The sequence below is a fragment of the Danio rerio genome, chromosome 7, assembly GCF_052040795.2.
Source record: "Danio rerio strain M-AB ecotype USA chromosome 7, GRCz13ab, whole genome shotgun sequence".
NCBI classification, from domain to species: Eukaryota; Metazoa; Chordata; class Actinopteri; order Cypriniformes; family Danionidae; genus Danio; species Danio rerio.
This window is the reverse complement of record NC_141027.1, coordinates 14,089,371-14,111,177: the sequence shown is the minus strand read 5'-3', so window position 1 is coordinate 14,111,177 and position 21,807 is coordinate 14,089,371. Positions and strand designations below refer to the sequence as shown.

At 33.4% G+C, this 21,807-nt stretch overlaps 1 protein-coding gene across 5 annotated transcripts in view; it reads right to left on the bottom strand.

Moving 5' to 3' along the window:
- furina (furin (paired basic amino acid cleaving enzyme) a) overlaps window positions 1–21,807 on the bottom strand; it is a 218,928-nt gene that overhangs the window by 111,333 nt on the left and 85,788 nt on the right. For all 5 annotated transcript variants that reach the window (XR_015494861.1, XR_015494862.1, XM_087259703.1 and 2 more), the window contains 1 exon segment: window positions 3,697–3,795. Coding sequence is in view for 3 of the 5 variants with exons in the window: in XM_087259703.1 (XP_087115829.1) it covers window positions 3,697–3,795 (99 nt within the window). In the remaining 2 variants the exon portion in view is untranslated.

Here is a 21,807-nt window from a genome sequence, read left to right as displayed (position 1 = left end):
GTTGAGTCTTGTGTCTCCAGAATGTTTCTGTGAAGTATCAGCTCAAAACACCCATCAGATTATTTATTATACCTTTGTGTATATTGGAAATTTGAGCTTTGTAGCTGTTTTGATGCCTGCGACTTTAGTGCAAATCAGCTGCTTCTGCCCACCCACTGTTCCCATGTGCGTGTCAGAGCTAAAGAGGTTGCTCACTATTGCTATGATGGGTGTAGCTTCTCCTGCTGCATCTCACGGATAAGCAGCACAGTATCAGACAACAATGAAGCAGATCTCCTTTATACTACAGTAAGAACTTTTCCAATGATTATTTGATATATTGGTTGTGGAGATATTTCAAGCCTCTTTAACAAAGAGTCACACTCACAACGTCGTTATAAAGTTCGCACACATGCACACACAGCTATGCACTGTTTGCATGTGACTGGTGTATAGATATGTATGGATATCTGTTAATGTTAATGTACAAAATAAACCTGATTTGATTCCGTGAACCGTCTTTTTTATAATTGTACTGACATGCAGCTGAGTGAAGTATTACGAAACAATTTTATTGTCATTATTACAAACATGCGCTGTTTTAGAAACGCTTTAAACTTGTAAAACTCATTATTGAGGTGCTGCTGATGACAGAGAGCTGAACAGATCTTTTAATCCCTGTTGCTTTGCGCATGTCCTGTCTTGTTGATATGATTATACACATTACTATGGAGACATTTTAATACGCGACAGTCAATAAAAAAAACTGCACTCAGACAAAGTTGCAGTTTGCCTCAAAAAAAGGACAGATTTGGATGCTATTTTAACATCAGGACATAAAAAAAAAAAAAAAAAAGAGACTTACTTAACATTACTCCAATTAACTGTGGACACACTTTACCTACATGCAGTTCTGTCCAAACAGCTTACAAAAAGAGGATTTTCATCATATGTGCCCTTTAAAGGGGACCTATTATACAAAAATCACATTCATAAGAAGTTAAAACAAAAAAAGTGTGTGAAAAAAAAGTGGCGAAAGTGTATAAATATAGCCAGCCTCTAATGATAAAAATTAATTATATGTTTTTTTTATAATCACTACATAAAAAACAGCTGCAGAAACACTTTGATTTAAGAGGGAAAGGCCCGCCCATTAGGAATGTGCTCTCCATCATTAGCATATAGGTAGCCCTGAGTGAGAAGCAGACGTGAGCCATTACAGTTTTTACCTGCTGAAGATAGTCAGTGACTAAGACGATTATAAATGAGGAGTCTTACGATGCACAAATGAACACTGTAGTCTTCATAGACCAGGAGTGGACAATTATTTTTCCAAGGGGCCACATTAGAGACTGGGTCCGTTTCAGCGGGCCTGACCAATACAGTCAATAAGTTATTATTTAAAAAAAATAAAAATTATAATAATTCAGTGAAACTATTCAATAAACATTTATAAAAACACTGAAGATTATTTTAGGTATTTTGAAGACCAGCATCACAATATCAACTTCATATAAATGCCACAGGGTTTGTTTGATTGACTCGCCTTAGTTCATTTTTATTTATTTATATATTTTAAATGTTCAGTGAGAGAATTCTGGTCTGTGTTGTGCTGAATGAGTGCACTGAAGTCAGGTTGAATGTGAGGCCGATAGGCTATGTGATGTAAAGATCATCAATGAGAGAGGATCAGTATCTGGAGTTGCCTGGTTGGTTCCTGTCATACGATTCGTGATTCACTCACGGCATTCAGAAAAGTTTTGTTTTTTTATCTGACAGGTAGCTCTCTGCAACTCTCACATGGTCAGCCACTGAAACCAAGCAGAGTTGCGCCTGGTCAGTACCTGGATGGGAGATGCATGGGAAAGCTAGGTTGCTGCTGAAGGTGGTGTTAGTGAGTCCAGCAGGGGGCGCCCAAATTGTGGTCTGTGTGGGTCCCTACAGTGACAGGGATTCTATATTGCTCAGCGAGCACCAACTTTCGGATGAGACGTTACACCAAGGTCCTGACTCTCTGTGGTCTGTAAAATCCCAGGATGCTTTTTAAAAAATAAAAAATAAAAAATAGAAGTTTAACCCCCACATTCTGGCCAATCACAGTCTACAAATCATCCCCATAACTTAATCGGCTTCATCACTCGATCTCCTCTCTACCAATCAGCTGGTGTGCAGTCTGACACAATATGGCTGCCGTCACGTCATCCAGGTGGATGCTGCACACTGGTGGTGGATGAGGAGATTCCCCCCAATGTGTAAAGCGTTTTCCAATAAAGCCCCTTATAAAAAATTATTATAATTGTATTATTATAACTCACGGCACCTGGAAAACACATGCGTGAAATAACGCATATGCATCCCTTCCTATTTGCTCACTGAAGTCACATGTCTCCATTTGAAATAAAGGCGCTATATGTGAAAGTGCCCTTTTGTGATTCACCATATCAGACCTGCGCATTGCAAGGCCCTGTTTGTGGTTGAATTTAAATTAACTGAATCCTTCACCAGGGCCCATCAAAGTAGTCCAGCGGGTCGCAAAATGCCCAGGTCTACCAGAGCGTTAGTCCTGTTTTAAATCTGCCACTATGCTGACGCAGACATTTATAGCTCCGCCCTCTTTCGAAAACATCACAATATTATTTGAATTGAAAGCGTCAGTCATTAAAACAGCACAATTATTAATAAAACCCTAACAGGGGTAGTTTCAAAGAGTTACAAAAATGATTTATGTTGTATTTTGAGCTGAAACTTCACTTACATCAGAACAAAAACCAGCTGGGTTTCTAGAAAAAGAAAAACAAGATCTCTGAAATCGAAAACGTTTCTTCCCAATCCTTTTGAAATAAACCTAGAGAAGAAAGTGTGCTGCACAGTGTCAGATGAAATAATAAAGATGAACAACATGAAATGTAAGTGCTCTGGTTCTAGTGCTTCCTTTCATTCCCAACAATGATTAGATCTTTTGTTGGAGTCCCTGAGGAAACGTAATGAGGTCTTTGAGGAACCAGACAGACTTAAAAACACTGAGAGCACTAACGAATGTCCAAAGTCATGTGGTGTCCTATTAGCTGAAGCAAGGAAGGAGTTGGTATATAAAGCTATGTATATAAAGCACACAAAAACTTAACCTTAGAAAAACATCATAAATCAGTGCAATTCAAATAACTTGCTTGATATTCAAGGTATAATGTACAAATTATAGCTGAAATTCTTACAAGATTAGTGATGGTCATGTTTAACCTTCATAAAATGTTGATTTTTTAAAATAAATTATACATTAATTTAATAATATACATATAATTTAAATAAATATTACATTATTACAAATATTACATTAATGGATTCATTTTTATATTAGAGGTCTCAGATTTCGTCAAAAATTGTGAAATGCAGTCTAAAATGATTTAAAACATTAAAATTACATCAAAATTAAATGAATAAGGCACTTTAGCTAGCTTGGAAACTATGTTTTTGTCTTAAAAACATTTATTTAAGCAAAGTCAGGTTAAAAATACATCCGCAGCATTATTAGACATGGCCAATACTGTCAAAACAAGATTATTTTCACAGATCTCAGGCTATTTTTGTACATCTCAGATATATTTAGGTCTCAGTGGTTTCAGTAATTCTGCTTTACTTCTCACTTAGTCAAGGACTGATCAACATTGCCTTTGAGTGGTGTGCTCAGAGACAGATCTGGATTATAAATTTCACACATACCTGGGGTTCTGTGTGCAGACGAATGTGTGTGCCTCTGTGCTCTGATAAAGACCTCTTCACCACCGTGCGGTGCCTGAAGTGATAATAATCTCCAAATACCTGGAAAGAGAGAAAAAAAAAAACACAAGACTACATTTAGCTCACCACATTCTACAGACTGTTTTTTCTACTTCAATAACTTTCCAGGAATTCAAAGAGCCATTTTGTTTTGGAGATTATGAATGTTTAAACTACAACTGAAAGAACTAAAATGTCTTAAAAACATCTGTCTGACTGAATGTACACAAAAATGCACCAAAATCACGGTCTTGAATTTAATTAAAAAAATAATAATAATAAATAAATAATAAAAAAATACCTTTAAACAGACTTGCATAAATTAGATATTTTTTACTTTAAAGAGACAAATACAATAAAAGAAAAAAAAAAAGAAAAAAAAATTTATATAAAAATTGTATTAAAAATAGAATAAACAATTTGAAGAAATGTTCGAAGAATTAAGGAATAAAATAAGTCAAATAAAATAAAAAATAAAATATAAATTATATAAAAATTGAGAAATAAGAAATGAAATAAATTATTAAACATAAAATAAAAATAAAAAATTTAATAAAATAAAAAAATTAATAATAAAAATATAATTAATATAAAAAAAATAAGAATAAAATAATTCAAAAATAAAAAATATTAAAATATTAATAAAATTAAAATATAAAACAATTATAAAATAAAAATTAAAAATAAAAACTTAAGAAAATAACAACAAATAAAATAAAATAATAAATAATTAAATAATCTAACTCAAATATAAAATAAAAAAAATAATAAAATGACCACACTATACGGTATAATTCCCGCTAACAATCATTAACTTTGACTTTGCCTTAATTAAAATTAGCTGCTTATCAATAGCTTTCAATTAGTCAAAGTTTAGATATTAAGTGGAATTAGGGATGCAGAAAAAGATGTACTTTAAATAAACTAATATTTTAATAATAGGCAGGTAATAAAGTCACTAGTATTGGTGATAGAGTTGTACTTAAACTAAATTGTAACAAAAAAAGGCTACCCACTGACTTGCATATGAATATCCCTGTATTGTCAAGAACTAAATGGTAAGTAAATCGGTTTACAACCATGCCGTTTTGAACCCAAATGCAATTCTTTCACGTAAGATAAATAGAAACATTGCATTTTAAAAGAACTTCAGGAACAAAACAGACACTGGCCAACAATATACTGACATTTCTCAAAATATCTTCAGCTTCAGAAAACAAAACAAAAAATCATGATTTGCAATGATATGAAGAGGAGTCTGACTTTTGCACCCAAATATAAATGATAGTGAAGGCCACTCTTACTGCTCAACAAGCCCTATAGCAAGCTGTAAAGCCAGGCATGACCTTAAGGCTCCAGATGGAATGAATATTAAGCGAGAGAGAAAGAGAGTAATGCAGACAGCTGTACATGTCCAACAGCCTCCAGTACATGTAACACAGAAACAAAGTCAATCTCCTGTCAGCCGAATGCACAATCACACATGACAAGATCATCCGGAGGGCATCAAACCAGCACCGTTTCGGATCGATTTCGCTCTCGGCTTGATGAAAGCTCAACGTCTGGAGTGAGCCGGAGTTCATGCTGTCATGCTATAGATTCAGAGTATAGAACTGCAAAAGATCTTGAAGACATCAAAACAGCTGTACGGCATCGGCCAGGATTAGTCTAGAGATATTGACCATTCCACCAGCAACTTTAAAAGAAAGGCATCGATTGAAGAGCATTGATTCATTACAGAGTAACTTAGAGTTTAACTACACTTTTAGACCTTACACAATGCTGCAGGTCGATTCCACATGTTCGCAAAATAGAGTTGAAATGGCAGATGAAGTACTTGATTTTTTTTTATACATTTCTTTAATCTACCACACCTAAAATGAATAATTCATTGGATTTAGACATTTTTTTGAAGGCAAGTGGTTGCTACCAATCTATATGGGTTGAATTTAAACAAATTCAGTTTAGTAATGCTAAATGTGTTAGTTTAAACTCAGGCCATATGAATTCAGTCTGAATGATACAAAAATCATAAAAAGTAAAAAAAGTAAAATAATTAAATTAAATAAAACAAAAATGATTAAATAAAAATTTAATATACAAAAATATTTTTTAAAAAGTAAAATATTTTAAATAATTTAATTAAAATATTTAAGATATTATAGAATTTGTTTAAATTAAATTTAATAAAATATAAAAAATAAAATAGGATAAAATTTTTAAAAAGTTACAATTTTAAAAAGTAAAATAATTGTAATAATTTAAAAAATATATTTAAATAAAACTAAATATAAAAAATTAAATTATAAGAAAAAATAAAATGATTAATTATTTTAAATAGAAATTAAATATAAAAAGAGTAATTTAAAATAAAATTGTTGTTTAAATATTAAATAAAATATAAAGAAATACAATAAAATAAAAGGGTCACACTATACTTAAAAAATCTAATTTTCTTTTAAAAAGTAAAATAATCTAGTAAAGTAAATATCTTAATTAAAATAATAAAATATTTTTAATTAAATATATAAAAGTAAAATAAATTATTATTTTTTAAATAAAAGTTCTAAATAATTTTAAAATATAGAATTTTTTTTTATTAAATTATCTATAAAATAAAATTTAAAACACCACTAAAAAATTTAATTAAAAATGAAATGATCACACTATAATTTAAAAACAATATCATTTGTTAATTTTAATAATTAGTTAATAATTAAAAGTAAAATAAAAACATGTTAAATAAAAATCAAATATTAAAAAGTCAAATAAAAATAATTATTTTTATATAAAATACAAATTTTATATAAAACATATTTAAAAATAAAATAGAAAAAAAAATGTTTGCAACCATTTTTTAAATTGTAAATCAAATGAATAATTTTTTCAGGGCAGTTTAAATATTTCTGGATTTGGCTTATATTTACATTAAGTGGCCTGATTTACTTTTTGCTTACATGTACAAAAAGATTAATTTAAAACATACCTATTATGTACATGTTTTTTCACATTTTACTTTTTATCTGCATAGAAAATACATCTGTAATTTATTTTCAATTAGTCAATATCTAAAATTACACTGATAATCGTACTGTCCCCATTCGCGTTTATTTATGGTTGTGAATTACATTATGGGATGTTGATCTCAGCTCTGTCAACTTTTGTGTTGAAAATTCAACTCTATAGTTTAACAAAGTGACTTTTAGTGACATCTTCATCGTTTGAAATAAAATAATGTATAAGAAATAATATGTAGAGAAATTAAAATAATTAAATAACTGAAAATGTACTGGCGGTTTATGATGAGGTTTTTGTACAGTATTATACAACAACATACAATAACAACCACTAAGGCTATATTTCACTTTAAACTCTTAAAAATGTTCATAAAAGTCACTTTTTCTAACTTTCTAATGTTAAATGTTGTTAAATAAAAGATCAACGTCTCATAATGTAATTAAAAAGCTTAATTAAATGGAAAAAAATTAATAATAAAAACAAATCACAAAATGCAGCTGCTAATTTATGGATATTTTAGTGTAATATGAGAACATAATATGAGGGTTAAGCAGGAAATTGAAAAGGACAGAAAGACGAGAAACTTCTCCTTTATTCTAATGGCGGTAACTTGTAACAGGAACCCCCTGTCAGGAAGAATTGAGGCCAACAACTCTACATGTATTCTTCTATGACGTCCTCACTATACAGACCGGATTACAGCATGTTGATGCAAAAATCTTCACCCAAAAAAAGCCAGCGAGGCTACATGTCCTTGACAAAACAAATATGACAACAGGCGACCCAGTTAAAAAATATATAAAGAAGCATCAAAGCTCGGAATGATACAAAAATCATAAGAGTAAAAAAATTAAGGAACATAAAAAAGTAATTATTTTTAAAATGAACATAAAATCCTTTGTTTATTTAAAATAAAATAATGTAAAAAAATATGAAAATAAATTAAATATTAAACAATATAACATAAAATACAATAACACTGAAATAAAAATATAAAATAGGCAAACACAGTGAATGTGAAAAAAAGTAAAATAAAAATGTAGTATTTTAAAGTAGAATTAAATATAAAAATGTATTTAAAATAAAATAGAAAACAGTTAAATATAAAAATAAATATGAAAAGCATAGTCAGACTATACTTAAAAAGAAATAAAAAGCAAGCAAACACGGAATAAAAAAGAATTACAAAAACTTCAAATAAAAATTTGATATAAAACAATAATAATAAAAAAATAAATGTTAAACAAAAATTGAATTTAGGATAAAATAGAAACAAATAAATACATTAAAAAAAAGTTAAATAAAGTTAAATAGAACGGTTACTATACGTTTTTAAAAATAAATAAATAAAAATAAGCATCAAACAGAATACAAAGAGTAAAAGAGTAAAATTAATTATTTAATTAAATAAATTTTTTAAAAATAAAATGAAATAATTTTAAAATAAAAATGCCATATAACATTTGATTTGAGGATAAAATGGAAATACACACACACACACACACACACACACACACACACACACACACACACACACACACACACACACACACACAAATGACAAATGACAAAATACAATAAAATAAAAAAGTTGGACAAAATGGTTACACTATACACTTTTGAAAATAAATAAACTACTAAAAATAAGCATCAACCATAATACAAAAATCATGAAAGCCAGTGTAAAAAGTTTGAGAAGTAAAATCAAGTTAAATAAAGTAAAAAAAAATTATAAAATTATTTGAAATTAAATAGAAAAGTTAAACTTAATAAAATAGAAAATATAAGATAACACAACAACAACAACAACAAAAAACATCAAATACCATAGTCACACTATACTTTAAAAAAATAATAATAATAATAATAAGCATCAAACACAGAACGATGAAAAATCATAAAAGGGAAGGACGTCTGGAAGATGAAACGCACTATTAAATGCCTGATTGGCACATTCGGCGGATAGCGAGAGAACAATAAGGACTGAAAATAACACAAGAATTGATTGCGAGGAAAGATAGCAATAGAGGGACGGGTAATAAGCGCACGCTGCATTCAGAGAGCTTTGTTAGTCACAAAGAGGGAATAGATTGAGGATGGGTATGGGTGTATTGTGGGAGATAAGAGTCCTGAAGAGATGCACATCAATCTGAATCCTGCGGCTCCACAGATGGAGATATTCTGGCCTTGTCATATCAGACCACCATCAGACAAACATCTCAACTGCCTGGAAACATGCGAGAGGAAAGGCATGCAGAGAAGGAGAGAGAAAAAAAAAGCTTCATATCTACAGTGAAACTCGCATCCACATCTGAAAATGGTATCAGTGTTGGTTAAACAGTTGGCATGCCTCTACAAAATGTGTTCCTTATGTCTGGAAACAACCTACACAATCCAACTGTACAGATCACCACACACTAAAACACATTCAATCTTTGGAGGTATTACATATAATAGTTAGCTAATGTATTTGCTGTCTTAAGAGATTGTTTTCTTTAAGCTTAATCTCTTTATATACTTTTCCAGCATATGTTTTACAAAGTGGATGCCCTTGCAGCTGCAACCAAGTACTGGGAAACATCTATACTTACCAGGGCTTGGAATTGCAACCATTCTAGTCGCATATGCACCCAATATTTTATCTATGCAACCTTGTATGGGATACTTGTATTTTTGTACAGCTCGTCTAACATCGGTCAAATAAAAATTCCATTCAATTCAATCCGGCTACCACCGCAAGTATATTTCAAACCTGTGGGAAGCCCTGAATTACATTATTATCATTTTAAAGATGAATTAAAATGTGACAATCGTTACAAAAGCTTTTAACTTCAATAACAAGTTATTCTTGGACTGATGTTTCTGAAAACTCAGCTTTGCAAGCTGCAACTGTTATTTTAGTTTGCAAAGATATCCAATATTACGACATTATATAACTTGTTTTAAACCTGCTCCATTTTTACTGATTATGAGAAACAGTGCAAGCTTGACATCTCGCAATTATGACCAAGTGCTCTGACCTATAATTACAGGGAATGTTGTAAATCTTCAGATATTTACATGAGCATTAGCCAAGGCTCTGAGGTAATGCTGCTATGTAATAACCACATAATAACGGCACGCAGAGAGCATTAGCTGACACGAATCTGACCTCGACGTCTGACCCTTAGACCAGATGACACAACACTGACCAGCAGCAGCCTGCCGTTTCCCATACAAATTAGGGCTATTATCTAAAATTAGCCTTTATTTTGCTTTGCCTTGAAACTACCATTAGCGTTCCTCGCTATCTGCTCTTTAATGAAACCAAGCACACGCTCAAGCTGAAACTTTAACTAGCAGTAAGAATAATACAATGGAAACAGTAGGCTCTGGATAAGGAAACGCAGACGTTTACTGTGGGAAAATGAGCTGGCAGGTTACACTGGTGACCGTTGGAGATAACAAACCAAGGGAACAATCCATCTGACACTGAGCAAATGGTGCAATTAGTCTCTGCATTTGAAACCAGGATGTGCATCACTATCATAACTCAGTCCAAATCATCCATAAAGCACTAATATATCAGCCAAAACCCTCAATTAATATATGTTTTGTCTGAAGAAAAAAATTACATAAATCTACTGACAGTTTCAATCAAGGCTCAATAAAAATACATGCCTTAAATATTTCAGCTGAATTTAAAATGCATTGCTTCGGGTGCGTTACTTTGCATGTTTCAGATGACAAATCCACTAGAGGGCGCTGTTTATATTTCGGCAAATCTGAAATGAGTCACTTCAGTTGAGTTATACTTTGTGCTTTTTAGAAAATGTTGCTTGGACACAAACAGCACATTTGTTTCGGTACACATACAAAAAGAAAAAGAAAAAATGACAACAAGTAACATTTATAAACAACAAGCAAAGAACTGTTCAAGGTAGTTTGCCGTTTAAAATGCTAGTGGACACTCGTATAAATGCCTTGAGTTGAGTTATACTTTATTGTCCTTTCTGGAAATTTTACTTGGACTAATAGCACATCTGTCTTCAAGACAGTACACATACAATAAAATAAACAACACGTAACATTAACCAACAACGAGATTAAAAAGACCCGTTAAAGGTAGTTTTGCCATTTAAAATGCTAGTGAACACTGGTATACACTTGAGTGTATACTTGAACACTTGAGTGAGTAATATTATATTTATCTTTTCAGAAAATTCATTTTGTACTCGCAGAGCATATTTGGATAAGACATTTACCAACAACGGATTTAAGACATTTAAAGGTAGTTTTCCATTAAAATGGTAATTGACTTTGGTATAAATAACTTCTTTTAATAGTTACTTTTTTTAATGTAAAATATGTTACTCTGGGTACGCTTTGTTGCACGTTTCAGATAGCAAATCCATCAGTGCGCGCGGTCTACATTTTCGTGAATCTGAAATGCGTCCCTTCAGTTGATTTATATTTTATTGTCCCTTTCAGAAAATGCATCTTGGACTCAAACAGCACATTTGTCTCATTACACATACAAACAACAACAACAAAAAGCCTTCAAGGTAGTTTTCCATAAAAAATTCTAAAGGACAAATAAAGCAAATCCTAAAATGTCAGACTAATAAAAAAAATTTATAAAAATTTACTTAACATCGTAATATTTTGCTTTTAAAAGTAGCTTTACCAAACACTGCAAGCATCACATTTTTAATATGTATTATTTTTGTACAAAAGTATTTACATTAGGTAGAAATTTAAATGTTTCAAATTAAGAGTTTTATAAATAAACACAAAAGAACACCATTAAAAGCACTAAAAAGTGAAGAAAATGTCAAAAGAAATGAGAAAATGAATACTTTGAACAAATGGATCATAATTGATCTGAACGAATTATTCTATTTCTTAGTTTATTAAAGGTGTTTTCTGTCACTACTTGTTTAGCCTGCAAAAAAAAATGTCACAAAAGGAATAGAGAGCAACATTTTTTATCCTGATATTCATAATAAATAGTTCAGAAATTAATTCTATAGCAAATGCAGATGAAAAGCACAAATAACGGCAATCCTAAAAATGTCAAAAGAATGAAACGATCAAAACATTTCATGACGAAAGCTGAAAGTTCCTGCATTTCTCAGTGAATCAGCACTGGGAAAACATTTTAATAGCATAATTTATCTTGTAATGAGCATGACCTTAAGATACGCAAGAAACCGCGTACAAACTAAACAAGGACAAGGGCGAGTGTGAAAGCCTGTATACAGAGAACAGAAAAAAAGAAGAGATTTCAGAGAAACTCCATGACACCAGTGTCATCAACAAAAACAACTCCTAGCCCCATTTACAGCTTTGGGTTAGAAAAAGTGCCTGTCCGTGTTTATATAATGTCTTAAAACACAACCACACCCCACGTCAGCAGCGCTCACTGGAGCTGAAGCAGCAGCTGGAGCCCACGCTGGAAAACAACAGATAACTAGCAGTTTGCCTTCATACCCGAGGCCAAATCTGCAGGAAAAAAATTGTGGAAGGCAGTAATGGTCAACCGAAGCTTTCTGTGCCAGTGAAGTGTTAGGAAAATGCATTCATAAAACAAGAAAATGCAATGCATTTTAAGAAATGTGTTGTTTTTCATTTTTTTTTGCATTCAAAAGTTTGATTCAAGTCTTTTATACCTTTTTAAAGTTTTATTTGATTCAAAATATACATTTTTATTATTAGTAATATATATATATATATATATATATATATATATATATTTTTTTTTTTTTTTTTTTTTTTTTTTTTTTTTTTTTAAATAAACCTTTCTTAATTGAATACATTTTAAAAATAGTTTAATCATGTGGTCAAAGCTGAAATCTCAGCATCATTTACTCCAGACTTCAGTGTCACATGATCCTTCGGAAAGGATAATCATGTGATTTAGTGCTTTAAAAAACATGCCTTATCAACACTAAAAGATGTGTAATATCAAATCCACTAGAGGACTCTTTTAACAATTTTGCAAATCTGAAATGAATCACTTGAGTTAAGGAAATGAATCTTGGACTCAAACTGCATATTTGTCTTTAACTCACTCTAAATCACCTTGATAATCTCTTTTGTAGAAATGTGTTACACTGGACTTGAACCTAAGCACTCTGCAATACAAGAAGAACACTGTTCAAAGTGAGCTACTGCGTAAACTGACAATGCCAGAGTAGTTTTCCATATGGACATAGACAGATACGCAAACATATTACATCCCAAATCAAATGTATTACAGATGTACTATTATTTAAACTGTTATGCATTTCATCAGGACTCTTTAGAAAAAAAGGAATCTATGCATTAATTTAACATTTGTTTCATTACAAATTTATGCATTTGTCTTTATGCAATTTACTAAAAAAAAAGTAGTAAATGAACTAAAAATTAAATATTACATTTAAATTAAAATACAAAAGTCACTAGACTTAAATTAAAAGCATATTTAATGGCATATTTTGTTTAACATTTTTTAAAAGACAGTCATTCTGAACTGTGCTTGTTAAAACTAAATGTGTAAGTTTCATACTTTATATGATTCAATATTTCATTTTAAACAGTGGGAAAGTATAACTATCTGAAATGCAATTAACATTTTTAATTTAATTTTCACATTAATATTTAAAACATCAATTAACTGGTATTTTGAGGCCGAAACTGTGACACTTATGCTGTGTTCACACCAATTGCGGAAGAATCGTCAAGCACGAGTGATTTACATGTTAAGTCAATGCAAAGATGCGAATAGACATCTCGTGGAGCGATACGCGCGAATAAGGGTGCATGAGTTGAGCATATTGCGCGACTGAATCGCTCGAGTTAAAAAAATCTGAACTTCAGCGGACATCTGCACCACTTTAGCCAATCAGGAGCTTTCTTTTGTAGGGGAGTGATTATGACAGAGTGCCTGTTGTTGGTGTCCCGGGTGGAAATCCTCCTGCCGACACTGGACAACAGTTCCTCAAGCTGGGCTCGGCTCAGTCAGAAGCACCGCTGAAAGCTTCTATCATCCAGGTATAGTTTCTGGAGGAATTTATGAGCTTACAGAGCTGGGTGCACCTCAGAATGGATCTAGTGGACTCAGGCACAGTTCCAAATGAATCTACACAGTTTTTCACTCTTCCTAAAGCACATAAACACAGCTATTCTCTCAATAAAATCCATGTTAACCATTTAGCAACAAAGCTAGTCATCGGACAAAGAAGCCCTGCCCATGACGTGAATCAGCGTCTATTGCTCAGTACATTTGACATGCAAATGAAGCGGATTTGACACGCGAATGAAGCGAGTAAAGTCAAAATGTTCACACTTCTATTCATGCGCAAATAGATTTATCTGCGTCAGATGTGAACAGCTTTAGAGCTTTTTAATATGTATTGAAAACAGTGGGTGGGTGGGTGGGGGGGGCGATTCAACTCATTTTTTTAAGGGTCTTAAGGATCTGTTGAAATAGAATTGAACCAGTTTTTGTTTAAAAAAACAAACATAAAATATATATCACAAAAAAAATGTGATGGCAGCTTAAAGACGCCTCTCATATGGGTAATTAAGTCACATGCATTGCTCAGGAGACTTCAACAGTGTAAAAATCTTGATGGTTCTGTGGGTCTCATCTATCCAATCTGATCTTTATTTTGTGTTTTTAATTGGATTCAAGTCAGGTGATTGGCTGGGCCATTCTACAGCTTGATTTTCTTTCTCTGAAAGACTTTAAGAGTTTCCTGGGCTCCATTTTAAATCATTGTCTTGCTGAAATGTCCACATCTTTATCCTCTTGCTCCTGCAGATGTTGGACTGAAGCAGCTAATATTAATTTTCAATGAGAAAGGGCAGAGGGTTGCTGAAGAACTACTGAGAGACTTTAGCTGCTGTCTGGGCTTTTACTGCCTTTCTACACCTTTTCTTCATGTGTTCAATACTTTATTCCTGTGTCATTTCATTTCTTTAAACATAACTTCATTTGTAAACTAATTAGTTTTGTTTTCTTTGCCTATATGAATGCCGTTGATTGTTAAATATCAAGTAAAATTGTTAAATATCTGGTAAAACTATCAAGTCAGCAGCACCTTTAGAAATATTTTTTAGGGGGAGGAAAAAAAAAAAAAAAAAAATATATATATATATATATATATATATATATATATATATATATATATATATATATATATATATATATATATATATATATATATAAACTTATTACACAATTACATTTTTACTTTGAACTCCAATGTAACAATGTTTAAAAAAAAAATACAAATATGAAAACCTCTTTTCATCGTTAAACCACAAATCAAATCTACCCTTGAACCAAATACATAACCGTATCCTCCTCTTATTGACTCATCTGTCATTTTCCATAACCACCATTTCTCCCATTTCTTTACAGGTCTTCATTTGTTATCCTTCACTCAATGCTCTCTTTTCCTCTGACTTTGAGTCTCATTTCGGCTCGCTCTATTCTCAGTCGGGGATTGATGAATCACCAGAGCCATCAATCAACACCGCTGCCCTGTTCTCTGACTCCACCATCCTTCCAAAACAACATTTAGAAGAAATTAGACCGCACAAATAGTCTGAACAATCCCTGCAGATCCCAAGTCCAGGTGTACGTGAGCATGGAACATTAAGGATGAGCTTCTACACTGCAGGTGGTTCCAAGCGTGAAGTTGTACGATTATTATCATTACTCTTTCTGCTGAGGTCATCTGCAACTTTTATTCAGATTTATGAAGACGAGGTTCCAGCTGCACGCTACCCTCCCTCGAGATGGACCAAGAAGAAAACGCTTGCAGCTGCCAAAAGGAAAAATTATAATGTCTAAACCTGTGAAGGAAGCGTTTAGGGGAAGATGTGGGTTGCTTCTTGCCTGGGAGAGCAGAGTTTATGGAGTGCATTGGCATAAAAAAAGCCTATACAAGCAAACTGCTAAAGAGCAACTTTTTGGAAGCGGGTCCATAATCTGACTTGAATGCTGTTCCCCCAGAGTATAATTTAGGGCTACAGAGTCATTTAAAACATTCTTTTAGAATTATAAAGTCCTATTCACCTTTTTTTTTTATGCTTTGCATGAATTACTGCAGTATCTTCCATTGAATTGAATAGGTGAATCGTTTTTAAAGTAAAATGGATACAATGAGATGGAATTATTCTCCTCACAGATCATGTTCATGAAGAGATGTCAAAAGGCAAGTTATTAGACTGAATAAGAGCATCATTAAAGATTTAGAGTCAGAGAGAGGAGCGTCGTCTACGTCCAGTTGATGTCCTCTCTGGGGCAGAACTACAATATGCACCTCACCATTGCATTCTAAATATATTTCACTATGTTTGCGCTGGTTTCTTCAGCTTTGCATGTCATGCTGGCTTGGTTAAATGACGGACTCAGCATTGACGTCATTCCGATTTCCGTGTTTTGTTTTGTGATGTAATTTTGTCTGATTACTTCAAGAGTTCAAACTTTAATAAGGCTTGAAACTAGTAGCAGGTTTTGCATGCTGTCCCGGGAGAGAACCCTGAGCCCCGGGTTCCCGCCTGGTCAATTAGCATGTAAGGGGGTCTGAGATCAGGTAGTTCTAGAGAGCTCCCCCTGGTTAAGAAGGAAAAAGGAGAGATGGGGTGGATGGGGGGGGGGATTCTTAAAAAACAAAGATAAGGAAAGTAAGGTGAAATGGGCTATTTATTGGCGGGTTTGGATTGATCTGATTTCGTGCCTCTCGAAATTTGTTTATAAAACTTCACTTAATGTTACAGTGATTTGGTTCCTATATTTTTGTTCAGTTTGTGGCTGTTTTAAAGTGAATTTCTTGAAGGCTGCAGGAGCGTAAATAGGTAAACCCGATTAATGTGCCACCATGCCTCTAAATACATTTCTATACACATATAATTTAATGTGTATTATTTATGTGACAAAAATAACTCAATCTGATAGCTCATTGTAATGGCCGGGACACACCAAGGCAAGGGACAGCATCGGTCTGGCTAGTTGGTTTGGTTTGTGTTCAGCATATTACCTCTTGCCGGGTTAAAGCAGGAGCTGATTGGGCGATTGAACTTCTGGCTGTTGGCTGAAGAAAGCACTCTGACTGGTTATTCAGCAACGAATGAGAGCATGTGTGTGACATGAATACCCCAAACCTAAACCCAACGGTCACAGTAAAGTAAAAACAGTTCTGGATCTAGAGTCTTCTCTATTAGTATAGCTGATTAACCATTTAGATGGATGATAACAGCCTTCTGAGCCTACCTAGAGCCCCATATCTATCACTTGATGACCACTGATAACGCCCATACAATTGAGTGATTATATTCAAAGTGGGAGATGTGAGTGTATGGGTGTTTTCCAGTACTAGGTTGCAGCTGTAAGGGCATGCATTGTGTAAAATATGTGCTGGATAAGTTGGCGGTTCATTCTGCTGTGGCGAATAAAGTGACTAAGCCAAAGGAAAATGAATGAATGAATGAATTCCTCATAAAAAAGGGCTTTTCATCCAACATTCTTCAGTAGATCTTACTTACACCGGTTCGGACCGAGTGCTATATCCATATAAATTATTTGCAGCACAACCTTATTATTTAAAAAGATTTGGTTCAGTTCCTTTATATGGAAGTTGTGCAAAGTGAAAATGAATCCAATAATCTGAAACACACATGAAAAAAAGAGAATCAAAATTGATGCATTAGAAGAACATTTTGGAGAAGCTTTAGAAAACTTTTCTTAATCAGTTAAACCTGATCAATGGACACGGCTCCAGTGAAATCAAAACATTTAGAGGTCTGGAAACTAATCCCACGCTTTGCATTCAGGTTTTCACATTAGTAGCTGGTTAATCAATTACGCCTGGAAAACAAACCAGAGCTCTCCAAACATAACAAGTCTCCTTCAACTCATGCATTATTGAAGAGATTTTGGGAAAAATGTCCTGTGGGGAGGAAAAAAAAGATAGAGAGGGCATTGACAGAAGATGAGGAGCAAAAAACCTCATACCTGGCTACTCATGGTTACTATAGAAACAGTCTATGGTAGGCAATGAATTTGGCATCTTGGTTTTAGCAACGGCAAAAGCAGACAGACCAATAAAGCTTTCCACAGAAACGATATCCGTGATGAACTTTCAAATGAGCTCGCATCTCATTTTCCATGCTTTGGCAACTGCTGTCATGCCTACTGTGCCACAGTATTCAAGATGAGCCACGCTGCATTGATGGCTGGTTAAACTGGAATGGATTCCCAAGGTGATTTCCCATAGTGAATGAACATTAAAAATGACTGCTGAGGAAATAAGAGTCAAATAAAAGCGTGATTTCATTTTGTGCATTCATACAATAGAATGCATGGAAGAACATTAAGCGGGTTCGAAAAAATAATTCTCTAGGTATAACAATGAGTCTTAATGCTCGGTAGCTGAAGTGCTAACCACAATTCTGCTGAAGACAATTCTGCTAACGACATTTTCACAGAAAAGAAAACACCTTTGACATGTGTGAAGGATGAGTACATAAACCTGACCTCATTATAGAACCACGATCACACCACTGAAGACAACAATGCTAGCATCACTAGATTTAGAGTAAATCTGTTTCAATTTCAATTAAATCTCATGCTCCGATGTTAGTTTAAAGGTCCCTTGAGATTCAAATTAAAAGTTTAGATGTGGGAATATAAATGTATATAATCTAGTTTCAAATGAACAATAATCTATATATTACTGAAAAGTTATATTCTTTGGTTTTTAATTATATCACTTAATTCAAAACTGTAACAGGCCAGCTATGAGGGACATTAAACCTGGTCTTCCTGAGCCAAAGTGATGCAAATGCTACGGGCAAGGTCTTAATGACTGTTCTTTTGTCTTTGGGTGATAATTTCAGGCCAAAGAAACCCCTTTGTTGCTAAACTTGTGTTGGTCAGTGGCTTGGCAAGTTTATTCAGCTACCTACCTATTTCATTTATATGCTTTGTTTAGCTATCTCCACTTAGCCACTCCCCTCGTCCTAAGAACACATTACAGACAAGACATCTGTCTCCAATCAGACTTGTGATAAAGCTCGCAGACTGCAGACTTGTAAGAGCCTCCTATAGGCTATTGCAGACTCGTGGACTTCTCGCAGACGCTGGATGACTGGAGACTAACCAACTCGTCTCAAAGGAATTCTTCTGCTTGTTTCGAGTCTCCTGGACTTTGTTCTCTCTTCTTCACTCATTTTTTTATTTTTCCAAAAGATGTTAGTTTCAATCTGTTAGTTTTAAAGATAAGTGTTCTGCAAAACGGTGGTAAAATTCACGTGTAGAAAATAGAAAATCGTTATATAGAAAATATGAAACCAATATAAACATTGCAGTTGTAACTTCCACCTAAATGAATCAACGTTTGTTGGTTTTTTTGGCCGTCACATACTTCAGTTTGTCATCAAATCTTCTGACCAATCAAATGCTCTCTAGTATCTGACATGCCCCGCCCCCTTCAAGATTCTTCTCATTTACTTTTAATTTAATGCGTTTGAGCTCAACCAGACTGGCAGAGCAGTGATCAAAACGAAATACCATTGGCTGATTTTTAAAGGGAAGGAGCTATACTGTCCCACCCTATCGTTTTCGACTGAGATAACATCAAGGATCAAATAAAATAAAAAGCCCATTTTGAAGTGCATTTGAACAACTTTAGATTTTTGAAAGTCGCCGTTTATGTTACCAAAAATGAGTCGTCATCGTCAAATCACTGGTGACGTCAATGAAACACAAGATGCAAATGTTTTGCAACATCCCACAATTTGCTATTTATTTGCAGGAAATATATACAGATGCTGTTTGACAGCTCATAACACGTTAAAAAAAACAATCCAACATTACCAATGACTAGGGCCAGTCAGAATCTGCAGACCTTTTTTGTTATTTCTGTTGAGAATTTTGAAAAAAATCTTTAAATTTTTTACTTTTATTGAATGTTTATGATGCATATGATGCAAAATTAATGTATACAGTTATTCCTTACGCCGATTCAAAAACTTGAGAAGACCTATAGGCTACTATAATAAATAAAATCTTCTCTTAAATGTAGAACTATACATTGATATGCATTGATATACATGATGAAAATTCTTGACACACGAAAGTGTAAAGCCTGCAGCTCACAACAAATGTGGAGAGTTATTGCGTGTCATATTTAACAAACCGTTTACTGCTAATTTGATGTAATTTTGCTCACATGGATAATTGAATATTAATCAGATGATGTCATTTCGATGCTGTGCCGTCAGCCAATCGCTGCATTGCTGATCATGATTTCGAGGATCGATAGATCTGTCCTTCACAACACACACAGCGATCTCAGATCAGTTCATCCACACATTTTAATCTGATTCGCAAACTTGTTTGAAGAACCAAATTAGCCAGAGATCAGTTATTAAGATTAAAAGATCCAGGATCTGCCAAATCATCTTAGATCATTTAAGCGAGGTACAAAGACAGGACCCCAGATCCACTTATTTGGTAAACAAAGCAAGTCTCTCGTATAATACATCTACGAAAAGACAGAAAATATTACTTTTTAAACTGTATTGTACATAAATCAGATGAACATTTTAATAGTCCAATTATTATATAACAATAATATTAGTGAAATTAATTTAAAAACTGGATAAATATAAATTCAAAACACATTTGCACAAGTAAATACATCAAAAATCTGCACGTGCAAATTGTGTGGGCCTACTAGACCAATATTAGTGCAAATCAAATGCACTGTCATTTAGATAATAGCACTGGCTAATTTTACTGCTAAATAAATGTAGTCACGGCAGGTTCTAGTAAGAATTTAACAACAGATATTTTAGTGCAGAAGTAATGCATAAGTCATCAGCACACATATCCATAAGAAGTCATTTCATAACAAAATAACGCATGAAAGACAAAGGTGTTATGTCTTATTACAGACTTGCTCAGGTGCATATTATACTGCTATGATAGAGTGCGCTAGAAAGCTGCTCAAAATCCTGCTCAAGTCGGACATTTTTCGCGGTTACTGGCTCATCGTGGTTATCAGAAATCTCACTGCACATCTTCACCACGTTCACCGGGGATGATTTTACACACTATGAAGTTGGCAACTCCTTTGCGGCTGCGCGCTTTATGGTTCATTTACAAAACATGTCACAGCATCTACTCTTCGTAGAGGACAACAGCCAATCATGTGACTTTTCCATCATTGCGTAAATGTGATTGGATATCATCTGCTCAGTGGTATTTGCATGGAGCGGGCCAGCTAACTGGCATCTAGTTTACATTTAAAGTTCACATGAATCTTTCACGCCGACATTAAAAAAGAAATTATAAAAATGACTTCAAATAATTTGATGGCAGTTTCATTCAGTGAACCAACCCTTGTGTGTAAAGCTGTTGTAGTGCAGGTCAAACCACATGATCTGCTCATCGCGACTAGTCAAAATCAATCAAAAAGAGTCACAGCAGAGCATTAAAGTCGACTTGTCAATTAGTCAACCCCTACTCCAGTACATACTGCTGGAAATTATTTCAATCTGTGGGTCCATTTTTGAAGAGATTTTAAGACAAATCCATAGCTCACGGTCAATAAACAGGATGCTTGTATCTGCACGGCAAATAAAAACCTGAACTGTATCCTCCTCTTTAAACTGGAAAAGTAGCAGAGCAAATAAAGTGAATGTTCTGGGATGTTCAATGAATAATTCACATTGGGGAAAAAAGCAAGTGGTTTACTCAGCCTCTCATAGTTTCAAACCCATATAACTTTCTTCAGTGGACACCAAAGGCAGTAACTTCTGAGACAGCCTTTTATTTTACTTTAAAGACTGTGTAGGACTTTTTTGAAGTATGTCCTGGTTATACTGTGAAATAAAAAAAAGAAGACTGGGGTTGTCAAGCTCAAAAAAGGACAAAAAAAAATGCTTTATATAATGCCTTAACTAAATTACAAAGCTTATTAAATGAAACTAACTTTTGTAATCTATTATTTACTTTATTATAATTTTTTAAATTGCATTTATAACTTCCAATAA